This window comes from Salvelinus sp. IW2-2015, linkage group LG18 (genome assembly GCF_002910315.2).
Source record: "Salvelinus sp. IW2-2015 linkage group LG18, ASM291031v2, whole genome shotgun sequence".
Classification (NCBI taxonomy): Eukaryota; Metazoa; Chordata; class Actinopteri; order Salmoniformes; family Salmonidae; genus Salvelinus; species Salvelinus sp. IW2-2015.
The window spans coordinates 35,498,815-35,513,619 of NC_036858.1; the positions used below are offsets into that span (position 1 = coordinate 35,498,815).

General features: G+C 41.2%; 1 protein-coding gene across 1 annotated transcript; it reads right to left on the reverse strand.

Moving 5' to 3' along the window:
- Positions 1–593: 593 nt before the first annotated feature.
- On the reverse strand, positions 594–7,879 carry LOC111977799 (sphingolipid delta(4)-desaturase DES1). The gene is made up of 3 exons (XM_024007475.2): positions 7,673–7,879; positions 2,037–2,779; positions 594–982 (listed from the first exon to the last, which is right to left on the reverse strand). Exons 1-3 carry the CDS (start codon positions 7,752–7,754, stop codon positions 836–838), a joined length of 972 nt encoding a protein of 323 aa, XP_023863243.1. The 5' UTR covers positions 7,755–7,879; the 3' UTR covers positions 594–835.
- Between the last annotated feature and the right edge of the window lie 6,926 nt (positions 7,880–14,805).

The following is a 14,805-nucleotide window of genomic DNA, read 5'->3' on the forward strand; positions in this document are numbered from 1 at the left end:
GATTCAAATCTGCATTGTCTCCAACCCACGATCGATTGAATCCCGGCCCTCGTCTTACCTAACCTTGCTATGAACCATCTTTCTCCCCATTGTATCAAAAACGACATTTAGCGAAGAGCAAATGAACTTGGTGCTTCAGGCTATGTGGATCAGTTATTGGACTGAGGTGTTGGCAAAAGCACAAAACAAAATGGCACTTGGATCAAAATGAGCTAAACTAAAGCTCAGAACATAAGACAATATGTCCACACACACAGTCATGTGCTAAGTGCCGTCTACATGGAATGAAAGGGACCTTTTACGATTGAGTGAGGAGAGAAAACTAACTATCCACAGCAAATGCAGATCAGTAGCATTGAAATGGGTAACTGTATATTGCTATACAGACTCTTTCAAGAGACTAAATAAAACCGGAGTGATCATATAATAAACTATAAAAAACAGGATCTAATATATTCAACACATGCAGAAACCAGTGCAAAACCCAAATCTAAAGATGTCGATTATACATATAAATTAATTCTGGAATAAAATTTGACTGGAAAAAATTGTCCGCATTACAAGTTTCTAAAATGACCACAAGTGCAAAAAAATAGGTGAAATGACAACTGTAATTGTGTGTAATGACTAGTTGAACAAATTATTTTGTTTGTAAGGACTGACTTTGAACAAATTTTTACATACATGTCGCACATGTCCTGTCCACACATTCTCTTCACATTCAGTGCAAATGTGTATTAATATGCAAAAGCTGTAAAAAGTCTTGGTGGCGAGTTGGGGCTGGTGTCAGGTGCGTCAGTGTCGTTTTGTTCGAGAGTAGGAGAGCGGGAAGGATTTATTCCTGCTTGACATCTCCCTTCAGCCTCCTCTTCACACGAGAATAGGGGCTGAGCTGGTCGTCCATAATGAAGTCATACAGGACCTTCACCCACGATGTGTAGTGGGGCAGGTCATCATAGTACTCTGATGCTATTTTCTTCACCTAGGTTTAGCGGAAGAAAAAAACATTAGTCTAGTTTGCTACAATCAAAGATGATTATAACTAACCCAAGATAGGACATACGTTGTTGACATTGGGAACCAATTATACACAGTGGTCAGAACAAACAAGGAGGTGGGCAGAGCCAAGCACAAGCTAGCGAGATCCTGGCATGTTTTAACATGTATTTGCATATTTCCATTAGGGAACACATATTTCCATAAGTGCACACAGGCACATTTGCCTACTCAGAAGTGCACGTGTGCAATAACTAAATTCACCCTTGCACTCCTTCTAAACAATATAATTTTTTTATACTTTGGCAAAGGGTCAATTCTACAAAACTTAGTGCACTCATAACAGATTCTTGTTTAGGGAACCAAAAACTGTAAGAGATTGGATGTTTAATCGATGATCAAATAAGCAGAACGTTAGCCCAGCTTCATCTTCCCCCTCTAGTTATTTTTTAAAAGTATTACCCTCGTGTTGTATTACTTATCCTGTTTCATCGCGATAAGCAAGCAAATGCAAATAGTAAGTAAATAAAGATAATTATTAGCATTTCATTAGCAGGGTTTTTTTCTGAATCAAAAAGGGGCTTAGGTGGTAGGCGTGGCAATGGGTCAGCCAGTCGGCAGAGTTTAATTTTAGAGAAAAGTTTAGGGGCCCCCCATCTTGGCAGTGTTGAGAAATTGGGATTTTTAAGCAAATTTCCTGCAATTATACTAATTTCTCCTTGGAGCCGAGAGAAAATGTTGCAGTTTTATAGCTAATTTCCTACAATTCAATGCATTTTGCCATGGCTAATGCTGTGTCCTTTTGCTGAAACATAACAAAATCAATACTGCTAAATTGTTTTTGGAATTTTTAATTCTCCCTGACTGTCTAGCTTTTATTTTGGTGATTGTCAAAGATTATATTATTTAAAATATATAGGTCAATTATCTTTTCTACATACTTTATATATGTTTACTGGATGACAACAGTTATAATGCTACATTGGTTCCTCTTCCCTTTCCATACAGTCACCCCCCAATGTTGTTTTCAACATCCATACCATAGGTAGCCTACGTCCTGGGATGCTGGGGAAGTCGTGGTGCTCGTTGTGGTAGCCCACATTGAAGGTGAGCAGGTTGAGGGAGCCATAGTAGGAGTAGGTCTCATGGCCCTTGAGAAACATGTAGTGCTCGGCGATAAAGTGTCCAGAGATGGGGTGCAGGCCCATTCCCAGCAAGGAGCCCGCCATCATGTAGACCACAGGCTTGGCTCCACACAGCCAGTAGAGCGCCACATTGAAGGACAGCTGCACGGCCACGTTGGCCAGCTCCAGGCCGGTGATGGGCTTGGGGTTGATGCAGAGAGGGCGAATGGCGTAGAACAGAGGCTGGAGGATGATCCAGACAAATTTGCGGAAGCGTGTGCAGAAGAACCAGCCCTCAAAATCAGATGGGATGTCTACGTCTATACCGTCTCCTCCCAGGTAGCGGTGGTGGTCCAGGTGGTAGCGCTTAAAGGAGGCCGAATACGGCAGCCCAATGGGCAGGTTGGCAAACATGGCGAACCAGCGGTTCCACATGGCCCTGTTGTTGCCAAATGCTGTGTTGTGGGAAATCTCATGGATGGCCAGGGTCATAGAGTGGTTGATGCAGCTGCCAAAGGCATAAGTCCAGAACAGGACCCATTTCCAGTCTAGGTCTTTGACCAGGTAGAATGCTATGAACTGGATGATTACCATCATGCAAACAATCCACTTCAGCCTGGGATCAGGCCCCATTAGTGTCTTTATTTCTGGGTACTTCGCTGTTAGAGAAGAGAAAGAATACAAGTTTGGTTCATTTTCAAATTTGGCAAAGCACTAATCAAGACTTCATAAAACACTCATAAAACTACTTCAGTCAAATGGACCCTTAAAACCCAGACAGGGCAGGCCCAGAGATCCAAAACTGTCAACTACAAAACACAATTTATAAAAGGTGCCTGCAGGAACAGCCTGGCAAATGCAATTCAAAAATACACCAATTATACCAGTATCTTATTTGGCTAGCAGCCACACCAGGATATGAGACCACAATGATACAAGTACTTTCAAAGAATAAGGGCAATGCAAACAAGGTTACCAAATCCACCCTCCACTTGCAAATAAAGCTTATTGTCACAACTTACAATTTTGTGACAATGAAGTCATGTCATTGAGAATTAATCTTATCACTCCTGACTAAAAAGTAACCTAATGTGCACAAAGGGTGGTTTCAGATTAGGCCTACAACAACTAGGGCCCAGACGATGATTGACAAAAGCAAAGCACTGAGGGTATGGATTACTACAGCAGTGGTTACCAAACTGTTGGGTGAGCGGTCCACCCCACAAAAAAAAAAAAAAGACCTGAAATACATTTAAATACATTTGAGAACAAACTATACAGGAGGTCAAGACTTGGACATGGGTGGTTACAGAGGGCAGAGGGTTTTAGATGCAGGCCTATTAGTTTACACCACATAACAGGTAAAGGGAAGCAACACCAAATAGAAACTGACTTATCCTTATTGCCTTGATTTCACAGCTGATGGAGAATGGGTGAAATGTAGAACTTGAAGAACTCTCCACAAACACCAGTTTGAAAGGTTTTGGACAAAAACACATACATGTGAGTTATGTACAAAGGGAAATAGGGAAACCTTTTCAGCAGGTAGGGAGAAGTCATTTTAACGATGCATATGGTGATACTTCCTAATCCAACCACAATTTCTGGGACCTAAACAACATCACCAGCTTGTAGTAGCCTACTTAATATTTTTATTTTTTTTTATGTTTAAGTGTTGGTAGCGCCTACTACTGTGGACAAAAGGTAAGATTATTTTGTGTGTATGTGTTGGCCTAGCCTACATTATCACATGGATTTATTTAACTAGGCAATAAACTACAAAGTGAAAGACGGGCCATGCTGACCTTGAGTTTACTGTGTTACTTTATAATGGATGTGTGGACAGACAGGACTTGTGTGGATGGACTGTTCAGCCTACTCACTGCAGTGCTTCTTGATTAATGAACTTTCAACTTCGTAACAATGGGGGATGGTGGTGTTTATCAAGGCAATGATATAACTAGTGATGGGGAGAAAAACTTGACAGTTACACATTGGGATATTATTTTTCACGATATATATCGTATCGTTTTGACAGGTTGTACCTGCACCAAAACTTTCCCTTCATAGCTTCTTTTCCATCTTTTTAAATAGGGACATCATTTATTTTCAGCACTTATTTCCATGACTGATCAAAACTTGTTTTCTCATGGCTCTCGCGTGTCCATCAGCAAAGGACAGACATATGGTGAGCAATATGTTTGGAACATCAAATCGCAATAAAAATCACAGTATCGAACTGCAATACATATAGAATCATGAGAATTGCAATACATATCGTATCGGCTCCTAAGTATAGTGCTAATATCATATCGTGAGGTCCCTGGCAATTCCCAGCCCTAGTTATAACCAAATCCTACTCAACAATTTAAGTAACATTGTTGGATTTCTGGGCAGTGTCCCATCACAGGGTAACACACTTCGGTTGGTTTCCTCAGTAGTACTGAATGATAAGGATGATAAAGGCTGACAGAGAGGATAAACTCAGGTGGAAGGAGATGGGCTGGCTAGCTGACAATAGTCCAGTGATCCTGTCTAATTTCACTTCTTATCACTTTGTGGAGTGATCAAATTAATAATTTGATTTTGGTGTGATGTCTGGACTAATTATTCTAAAGGTCAGCTTTACCACTTTTTACAATTTCTCTGGGATGAGAGAATCTGTGAGAAATCTTAGAATTCAGAGAAGTCTCCAAAACATAACAGCGCCACCTTTGCATAATGGTTTTCAAAATATTTACCTTACTTGCTGACCACGTCGCCCGCGTTGCGTGTGCGAGCGTTGCAAAATAAATGTAGACATGCATCTTATTCAATAATTTCATTCAAACTGCTTGTGCACGTCAACGAGCGTCTGCGTAGCCAGGCGCTAAAATAGAATTTGGTTCTATTTTTGATGCTTGATGCACTGCAAGTCCCGTCTCTCCCATCTCCTCATTGGTTTTTAGGAGCATATACCCACATGGGTGTTTGAAAGATGAACTGAGGTCCACACGCCAGTCTAGTTGGTGGTGGTAATGCACCTTAAAGTTGGTTGCCAATCGCCATATGAAGTCCACAGAAGAAGACTGAAGGAGAGATACTAGAAACTAAGTAAGATTCCCCTTTTATCTGTGGATTAATTACTGGAGTAGAGAACACACGATTGTGTGTGACTGAAAATTCTAAAAAGATACAGAAAAAAGGACCTTGTCCATTTCAGGTCAAATAACACCCCAATGTTTATATCCAAGGACAAATTAGCTAGCAACAGCAAGCTACCTAGCTAAATGGCCATGAATGTTTCATGCGTTTCGACCTGTCTGCAAATTAATACAGTTGTTTCAGAGTTCGTTTTGATATTTCAACCTGTGTGTCCTTATCGCGTCTGGTGTGGATGGACAAAAGCAACATGTGCGCGATGGTGCACGCCCCATCTCGTTAGGGCCATTTTTACCAGTGCCAGGAAGCACAGTTTAATTTTCACTATTAAGAAACCATACTGTTCCCGACAAAAGTTAGACTTAACCTAGTCCCCATTAATACAATACGTTGAGAGCCTGTCTTTTACTTAGTGTAACTTGCATATTTTGGTGAGCTGTTCTAGTGGCCATTTGTGCTGATAAGAACCAGCACAATCAGAACTTGTCCTCCCCCCATTGTTTTTGTTTCTATTACTTTTAGTTTCTTTCCTATTTAATTTACTTTTATAGATGCCTTGGTGGGTGGGTGGAGGGTGGGAGTGGAAGAATGAGCTGTTGGGGGTTGTACTGTTTTTGTTGTTATATCTGAAAATCTAGAAATAAAGTTGTAAATAGTTATTTTTTTTAAATCAGTGTTTTTATTCATATTTCAAGAGTACTTATGTTTTTTTTTTGTTTAATAGGCTACTTAGAAAGAGAGGCCATGATGATTGCAGTTAAGTCTAGGGGACAAGTCCATGCAAAGAAATGCCACTTCCTGTGTAGGCTACATTGTTCTGTGTTGCGTCAAGGGGCTGTGTGGTGGGAGAAGCCTGAGGCATGTGTGATCACTGATCATGTGATTAATATAAGCCTTTACATGCTTGATTCAATGTGATGAGCTCAGAAAGGGTCTAAATACCTTACATGGGCTGTCCTACAGTAAACTACACTGAGATAAAAAGTTAAAAGCAATCACCAGACTGAAATACTAGCCCGTAGCCACCCTGTTTCTATGATGGAAACTATCAGTGTCCCTCTGTGCCTCCTGGTGCTGCTGTACTCCCAGGGCATACAATGAATTATTCAGACAGGATATGTTAACTTTTTCAATGAGTTCTTTATGACATCAACAGAGCCCGAAGTCAGCACAAAGGGATGTTTTACAAGTCAGCAATCAAGTTTCAAAATACAGTAATACTGCTGGTATAATGCACTTAGCATCATATGAAATATAGCCAGTATGAAATACTGTATTTTTGTATTTCTAAAGTTATTGAAAACTTGATTGCTGACATGCAAAACATGTTGGGACTATATCAACATTGGACCCTCAGAAAGCCCACTCAACCCCAATCATCCATGACAAGACCATGCATACAAAAGACCACCTAGTGCTCATTACAGGTGTCCTCTTCGCCTCAAAAGAAGGCCACAGTAATTATGGCCAAGGGACTACAGGTACCACACCCACAAGGCTTTGGCTGCCACACTAGCCCTAGAGATCAGCTGTGCCAGTGCCTCTGGCTTACCTCTAGCTACAGTACTTTTGTAATTGTACATGCTGCCGCCGCCCCTTTGTTCTCAGTTACAGTTGTGTCACTCCAATCCCATGACAATGTTCAATGGGCGAGTTGGCAAACAATAATACATATCATTATTTGTAACTAGCCAACTAGTTTCATGATTTTATCATTTACTAGCTTACGCCAACGGTATTTTTATCCTGAATCTTTTCCATCGTGTAATCTCCAAATAGCTTAACGTTACAGGCTGACTAGTTAACTGTTCACTTTCAGGGAGTGGCGCAGTCAGTGAGTCTAGGGCCCGGGTCATGGCAGGGACTTTGTTGTAACGGTTTCCAGTTTGTGCTTAATTGGAGAAATGGCTAACTAGGCAATATTTAGCAAAACCACACCTGTACACAGAAAAATTCACACCGAATAATTGGCCTGGCTAGCTAACGTTAGACGACGAAAAATGTTAGCTACTTGTTGGCAACAGTTATTGTTGAAACTAGATCAGCTGCTAGTTAACACTCCTCTCCCTGTCTGGCTAACAAGGTAAGTAACTAGCCAATGTTCGCTAACTAGCTAATTTACTAACGCTAACTAATTAGCTAACCATGAATCCGTGGCTGCAATGACCTACTGCTAGCTACATAGCTAGCATACACAGAAGAAGAGGGTTGCCGTTAGTTACTTGTAGTTAGTAGCCAGCTAGCTGTGATGCAAGACAAGATAAACATGAGCTAAATGATTGATTCATGAGCTTGCTAAGCGAACAACATGTGGTTTCTACATTAGCAAGTTAGATATCAGGTCTAGTTGTTTAAAAAATACACAAGCTAATGTTAGCTTCTAACGTTACTGGGGTGTGGGGATTGCTCACCCAAAATGTCTTTCCTCCTGTCGGCATGTGGCTGATCTGTATAAACCCATTCGTAATCCTCACGAGCGACACGGTTGCCCATATCTTTTTGTTGGTGTAAGTAACAGAAAACGAACGTCTCAAAACATTTGCTTTACTAAAAGTGTCAAATTGACTCCCTGGTTACCTAACGGACTCACACCACCCTCTCCGGCCCTGTGGGACTGCGCAGTAATGACGATTGGTCGTTCGCGAATGAACGGCTCTTTTTGGTGAACGTCGGGAACCGAATCGCATCTGTGAATGACTCACTGAAAAGACTCCGAATGCAGATCACGCAGTGCGCCGTTCTTCTTCTTTGAGAGTGGTTTGGCGGATCGCATCCAACTTTTAAGATGCATACACCGCCACCTACTGTACTGGAGTGTGAGGCCAGTCACGGCCTACCTACATTCAATTATCTTCATTAGTCCTGTTCCTCTAAGAAGGCAAAATAGAGCCCTAGACACCACTTCCTACCCCAACCCTGTCCAGCCTCCTAACCCTTTCACACAATCTCTCCCTCTACATCATACAGCGCAGTGCACGGTTTCTGGTAATTTAGCCTATTTGATTGAGGGCTGGGACTTGCTTGCCTGCCCACTTTTTCTTTCTTTCAATAAAAAATTCAGTTTACACGCCTCCAACTTGAGAAGGGTGCAATTGGGTCGCCTTTGAGAGGCGGGTGGAGAAGAGGACCGGGGGAAGGTTGTTTAATTGGAGAGTCGGAAAGTTGCAGCGAGTAGTGCGGATGAAATGGAGGAAATTCAGAAAAAGTTGGTGAAGCAAAAGCTGTGCTGTAATGTGAATAATATGTGTGTCAGTTCTGATGGTATGGGAGGATGAGGGGCAAGGACTGGAATGGTCAGTAGTGGAAAGACATAGGAGGAAGAAGAGAGATCATAATACAGAAAGCAATGGAGCGTCTAGTAAAGAAAGCATAAAGAGGGCCAATGTAGGAAGCAAGAGTAATAATGTGTTGGAGTAGAAAGTGGTGATTGTATTTGAGTCCACAGGGCCTCATTTACACCCTATCCGACTAACCAACGCTGTAGAGAAAGAGGTAGATGAAGTCAAATTAGCTTGGTTCATTGGAAATGGTAGATTGCTCATATGTTGTAGTAGCCAGGCTCAGCAAGAGAAGATTCTGAAAATGGAAAAGCTTAATGGGAAGAAGATTAAAAGCCATGTCCCTGGTGCTTACACTAGATTGAGGGGAGTCATCACTGGGGTCCCAATATCTATGTCCACAGTAGATATTAAAGAAAATTTGAAGGGAGGAAGAGTGATGATATCATAGAAGAAGAAGGGTGTAATTGCGGGATCAGAAGTGTCCGGTGTGAGAGCGGCAGGTTGAAGTGGTCAGAGTAGTGCAGAAGGTGTCGTATGCCGAGTCAGTGAAGAAAGTAGAGGATGGTTCAAGCATGAGGGATCCTGAGATGATCCCAATGAGTAGGAGATTTGTGCATTGTCATGCTGGAGGGTCATGTCAGGATGAGCCTGCAGGAAGGGTACTACATGAGGGAGGAGGATGTCTTCCCTGTAACGCACAGCATTGAGATTGCCTGCAATGACAACAAGCTCAGTCCGATGATGCTGTGACACACCGCCCCAGACCATGACGGACCCTCCACCTCCAAATAGATCCCGCTCTAGAGCACTGGCCTTGGTGTAACGCTCATTCCGTCAATGATAAACGCAAATCCGACTATCACCCCTGGTGAGACAAAACCGCAACTCGTCAGTGAAGAGCACTTTTTGCCAGTCCTGTCTGGTCCAGCAACGGTGGGTTTGTGCCCATAGCCGACGTTGTTGCCGGTGATGTTACAACAGGCCTACAAGCCCTCAGTCCAGCCTCTTTCAGCTTATTGCGGACAGTCTGAACACTGATGGAGGGATTGTGCGTTCCTGGTGTAACTCAGGCAGTTGTTGTTGCCTTCCTGTACCTGTCCCGCAGGTGTGATGTTCAGATGTACCGATCCTGTGCAGGTGTTGTTACACTTGGTCTGCCACTTCGAGGATGATCAGCTGTCCGTCCTGTCTCCCTGTAGCGCTGTCTTAGGCGTCTCACAGTACAAGACATTGCAATGTATTGCCCTGGCTACATCTGCAGTCCTCATGCCTCCTTGCAGCATGGCTAACACATGAGCAAGGACCCTGGGCATCTTTCTTTTGGTGTTTTTCAGTCAGTAGAAAGGCCTCTTTAGTGTCCTAAGTTTTCATAACTGTGACCTTAATTGCCTACTGTCTGTAAGCTGTTAGTGTCTTAACGACCGTTCCACAGGTGCATGTTCATTAATTGTTTATGGTTCATTGAACAAGCATGGGAAACAGTGTTTAAACCCTTTACAACGAAGATCTGTGAAGTTATTTGGATTTTTACAAATGATCGTTTTAAGACAGGGTCCTGAAAAAGGGACGTTTCTTTTCTTGCTGAGTTTATATATATGTATGTGTGTGTATACACTGAGTATACAAAACATGAAAAACACTTGCTCTTTCCATGACAGACTGATGAAAGATATGATCCCTTATCGATGTCAATGGCCTACGCACAATGTCCAAGTGGAATTATGTTTTTACAAATGAATAAAAAATGAAAAGCTGAAATCTCTTGAGTCAATAAGTATTCAATTCCTTTGTTATGGCAAGCCTAAATAAGTTCAAAACATTTGCTTAACAAGTCACAATAAGTTGCATGGACTCACTGTGTGCAAAACTAGTGTTTAACAGGATTTTTGAATAACTACCTCACCTCTGTACCACACATATACAATTATCTGTAATGGACCTCAGTCGAGCAGTAAATTTAAAACACAGATTCAACCACAAAGACCATGGAGATTTTCCAATGCCTCGTAAAGAAGAGCACTGATTGGTAGATGGATAAAAAATAAATATGCAGACATTCAATATTCATTTGAGCATGGTGAAGTTATTAATTACACTTTGGATGGTGTATCAATGCACCCAGTCACTACAAATATACAGGCGTCCTTCCCATGAGGCCAATGGTGACTTTAAAACAATTACAGAGTTTAATGGCTGTGACAGGAGAAAACTGAGGATGGATCAACAACATTGTAGTTACTCCACAATACTAACCAAATTAAAGAGGGAAAAGAAGGAACCCTGTACAGAATAAAATATTCCAAAACATGCATCCTGTTTGCAACAAGGCACTAAAGTAGTACTGCAAAAAATATGGCAAGACAGTGGGAGATAAATTCATCTTTCAGCAGAACAATAACCTAAAACACAAGGCCAAATCTACACTGGAGATGCTTACCAAGAAGACAGTGAGTGGCCGAGTTACAGTTTTGACTTAAATATACTTGAACATCTATGGTAAGACCTGAAAATGTTTGTCTAGCAATGATCAACAACCAATTTGACAGATCTTGAAGAATTTTGAAAAGACTAATGGGCTAATGTTGCACAGTCCAGGTATGGAAAACGCTTAGACGTACCTAGAAAAACTCACAGCTGTAATTGCTGACAGAGGTGCTTCTACAAAGTATTGACTCAGGGGTCAATGTACATTGGTAATTTTTATTTATTTAATCTTTATTTAACTAGGCAAGTCAGTTCAGAACAAATTCTTATTTACAATGACGGCCTATCCCAGACGATGCTGGGGCAATTGTGCGCTGCACTATGGGACTCCCAATTGCTGTCAGATGTGATACAGCCTGGATTCGAACCAGGGACTGTAGTGACACCTCTTTCACTGAGATGCAGTTTCTTAGACCGCTGCGCAACTCGGTAAATGCAATATTTCTGTAATAATTTTCAATATATTTGCTAAAATTTATAGAAACATGTTTTCACTTTGTCATTAAGGGGTATTGCGTGTAGATCAAATCAAATCAAAGTTTATTTGTCACGTGCGTCGAATACAACAGGTGTAGACCTTACAGTGAAATGCTTACTTACAGGCTCTAACCAATAGTGCAAAAAAAGGTATTAGGTGAACAATAGGTATGGGTGATGGGTGAGAAAAATATATATTTAATCAATTTTGAATTCAGGCTGTAACACAACAAAATGTGGAATAAGTCAAGGGGTATGAGCACAGTATATAGTCTTGTGAGTGTGCATCGAGTCAGTGCAAGATAGGGTCAGTGCAGATAGTCCATTTAATTACCTATTTAGTATCTTATGGCTATTTAGCCATCTTATTTCTTGTGGGTAGAAGCTGTCTTGGAGTCTTTTGTTCCGAAAGCCGATGCTCTGGTACCGTTTTTGCTGGACGGAACAGTCTATGGCTTGGGTGGCTGGAGTCTTTCTCTGTCACCGCCTGATATTGAGGTCCTGGATGGCTGGGAGCTTGGCTCCAGTGACTGGGCTGTACACACCACCTTCTGTAGCGCTTTGCGGTCGAGGGCGGTACATTTTCTATACCAAGCTGTGATGCAGCCAGTCAAGATGCTGTTGATGGTGCAGCTGTAGAACTTTGTGGATCTGAGTGCTAGTGGTTGGCCTGATTACTAACAACGACGAGACAGCCTACAGTGAGGAGGTTAGAGCCCTGGCAAAATGGTGCCAGGAAAAGAACCTCTCCCTCAATGTCAACAAAACAAAGGAGCTTATCGTGGACTACAGGAGACAGAAGAGAGCATGCCCCCTTCCTCATTGCCAGGGCCACAGTGGATAGGGTCAGAAGCTTCAAGTTCATACAGCACCTGGTGTCAAAGGAAGGCCATGAAGATCATTAAGGACCTCAGTCATCCGAGCCACGGACTGTTCACTTGGCTACTGTCCGACAGATGGAGTCAGTACAGGTGCATCAGTGCCAAGACCGAGACTAAAAAACTGCTTCTATTACCAGGCCATCAGACGGTTGAACAGCCATCACTAGCCATGTACCAGGTGATGAACACTCACTCACTCAAACATACACACAAGCTATCACACACACACCTTACACTAACGAACACACACACACAACCAACACTGCTCATAATATTTCTACTACTGTACATTGTATTTTAGTTACACTGTTTATACACACTGCATATTTATTCTTGACATGCCTCACTCGAATACGTATAGATTGCATTTGATTACTGCTACAATGCTATTTGGGTTGATAATCAGATTAGTTTTGCCGTTCTTGATTTCTTGTTTGACATTTTACTGCATTGTTAGGAGCTAGTAACATAAGCATTTTCCTGCAGCCGTTATAACACCTGCCAAACTGTGTACGAAATCAATAACTTTGATTTGATTTTAAGTTCCAAACCTCTGCCAATAGAGCTCGCCAGTTTGTCAGTTAACATGACCTTTATTAATTATGAAGCGTTTTTGTAATTTTCTGACTACATAAATGCTTCAAAATTCACAAGTGATGTTAGCTGATGATTATCTCAGAACAAATGTTTAAGATCTAAGCCTGTTTACTAGACTTTATTCTTTACCGTTTAGCCAAAAACCATACAAAAACTTCATTAATTTCCCCATTGGCTTTGTCCAACGAAGTTAGTGTCATTACTATTGCGGTCTTTAACAGCAAATTTCCCCTCCTCACTCACAGTCCTAGCTAAATTATTTGCTTGAGAAATAGCCCGTTGCCAAGAAGCAATTTTTTTTGCATTTTAATTGAAAACAATCACAGTAAGGTACTTTGTTAGCCAGAAATCATAAATATATATTTTGTAGGCTGCATTGAACATTTAAAGTATGCCAAAATGGTGGCAATAGCGTTTTATTTTTTATTACAACAATTGAATAGTGGTCCATACAAATGTTTAAACCTAGCGCAAGTAAATACAGAATGATGAATTCACAAAATGCTCACAGCATGCATCACATAAGTGAATATAAAAACTAATATATGCACTGCAGTGGCTAGCTGCTGTTCTTAATGATCATGTTCTTCTTCCGGACGTAATCCAGTCTGCCATCGAAGGACTCACTTTTGCAGTATGGAAGCAACATTTCCTGTTTTATCCAAAAGGAAACTGAGGATACATGTGACCAAATATAATTAAGATACCGGTAAGCAAATACCTACAGGGTTGCTAAACCAACATACAGCATTTGTTCTTATCGCAATGTAAATTCCTTCGAATTCTGTAACAGGAACTTGCTCTGGCATGTAAATTAATCTATGTCGCTGTTACACCAGGCTCTATAGTAGTTGCACTGCAGAGTTTAAAATAGCAAAGTGCAGAAGACCATGTCCTCTTGAAACAATCCACTGATCAGCTACGGTAAAAAGGTTAAACATTGGCATTCTAATACAGACAATGTATTATGAAAGCTAATCTGTTAAACAATAAATACATAATCAGCTAAGGCATTTCAAGTTTTGTGAAATTGTTCCTCAATCATACCCACAGCAGGACAGACATCTCCTTTCATGCAGTCTTTTGTATTGATGAAACTGTTCTGAAGTTCAGCTGAGTCACTGTTGAGAGGGAGGGTACAGTAATGACTGACTTGAGTTCCACCTGTTGCAGTGTGCTTGTATGTGGGGTTCTAACTCATTTTCAGAGCATGGCATATATGGTGCAGGACTACCCAGGCAAGAGTTTAGTACCTGTAGATAATATCTGATCAGACGTGGAATGGAAACAAGCCAGACCAATACATCAAGTAAAAGGCCTGATACGAGATCTCATACTACAGCTACCTTTTATGAAAAGGTTTTGGATAGGAGGAGCCATACTGGAGGAATAGGTCACACATGTTCCGCATATGGATCAGGCTTGGTCACGTATTGTCAAATTTTACAGTAAAAAAAAAAAAAAAAAAGTTATGCAAAACTATTCAAACACACACCGATATCTCAATATGTTAACATCTTTTAATGCGTCATTTGTACTTGTAACGGTAAAGTGTGCAACCCATACAGTTTGGCCAATTTACACTCTTATACATACATTATAATCCACAATCTACACTTTAAGTACATGAAGTTTACAGTACACTCATTTCTAAACTGCAGTCTCAAATTAAGCCACTAGATAACATTGTTTCCTGCCCTGCCCAGTCCGTTTAGAATACACGCTTGAGTCCACTCAGTTGTGAACTGCGTTTCCCAATATGCCACACAGAGATTTCATGCCACAAGTTGTTGAGGTCATTCTTACATTACCAGCCGCATTATG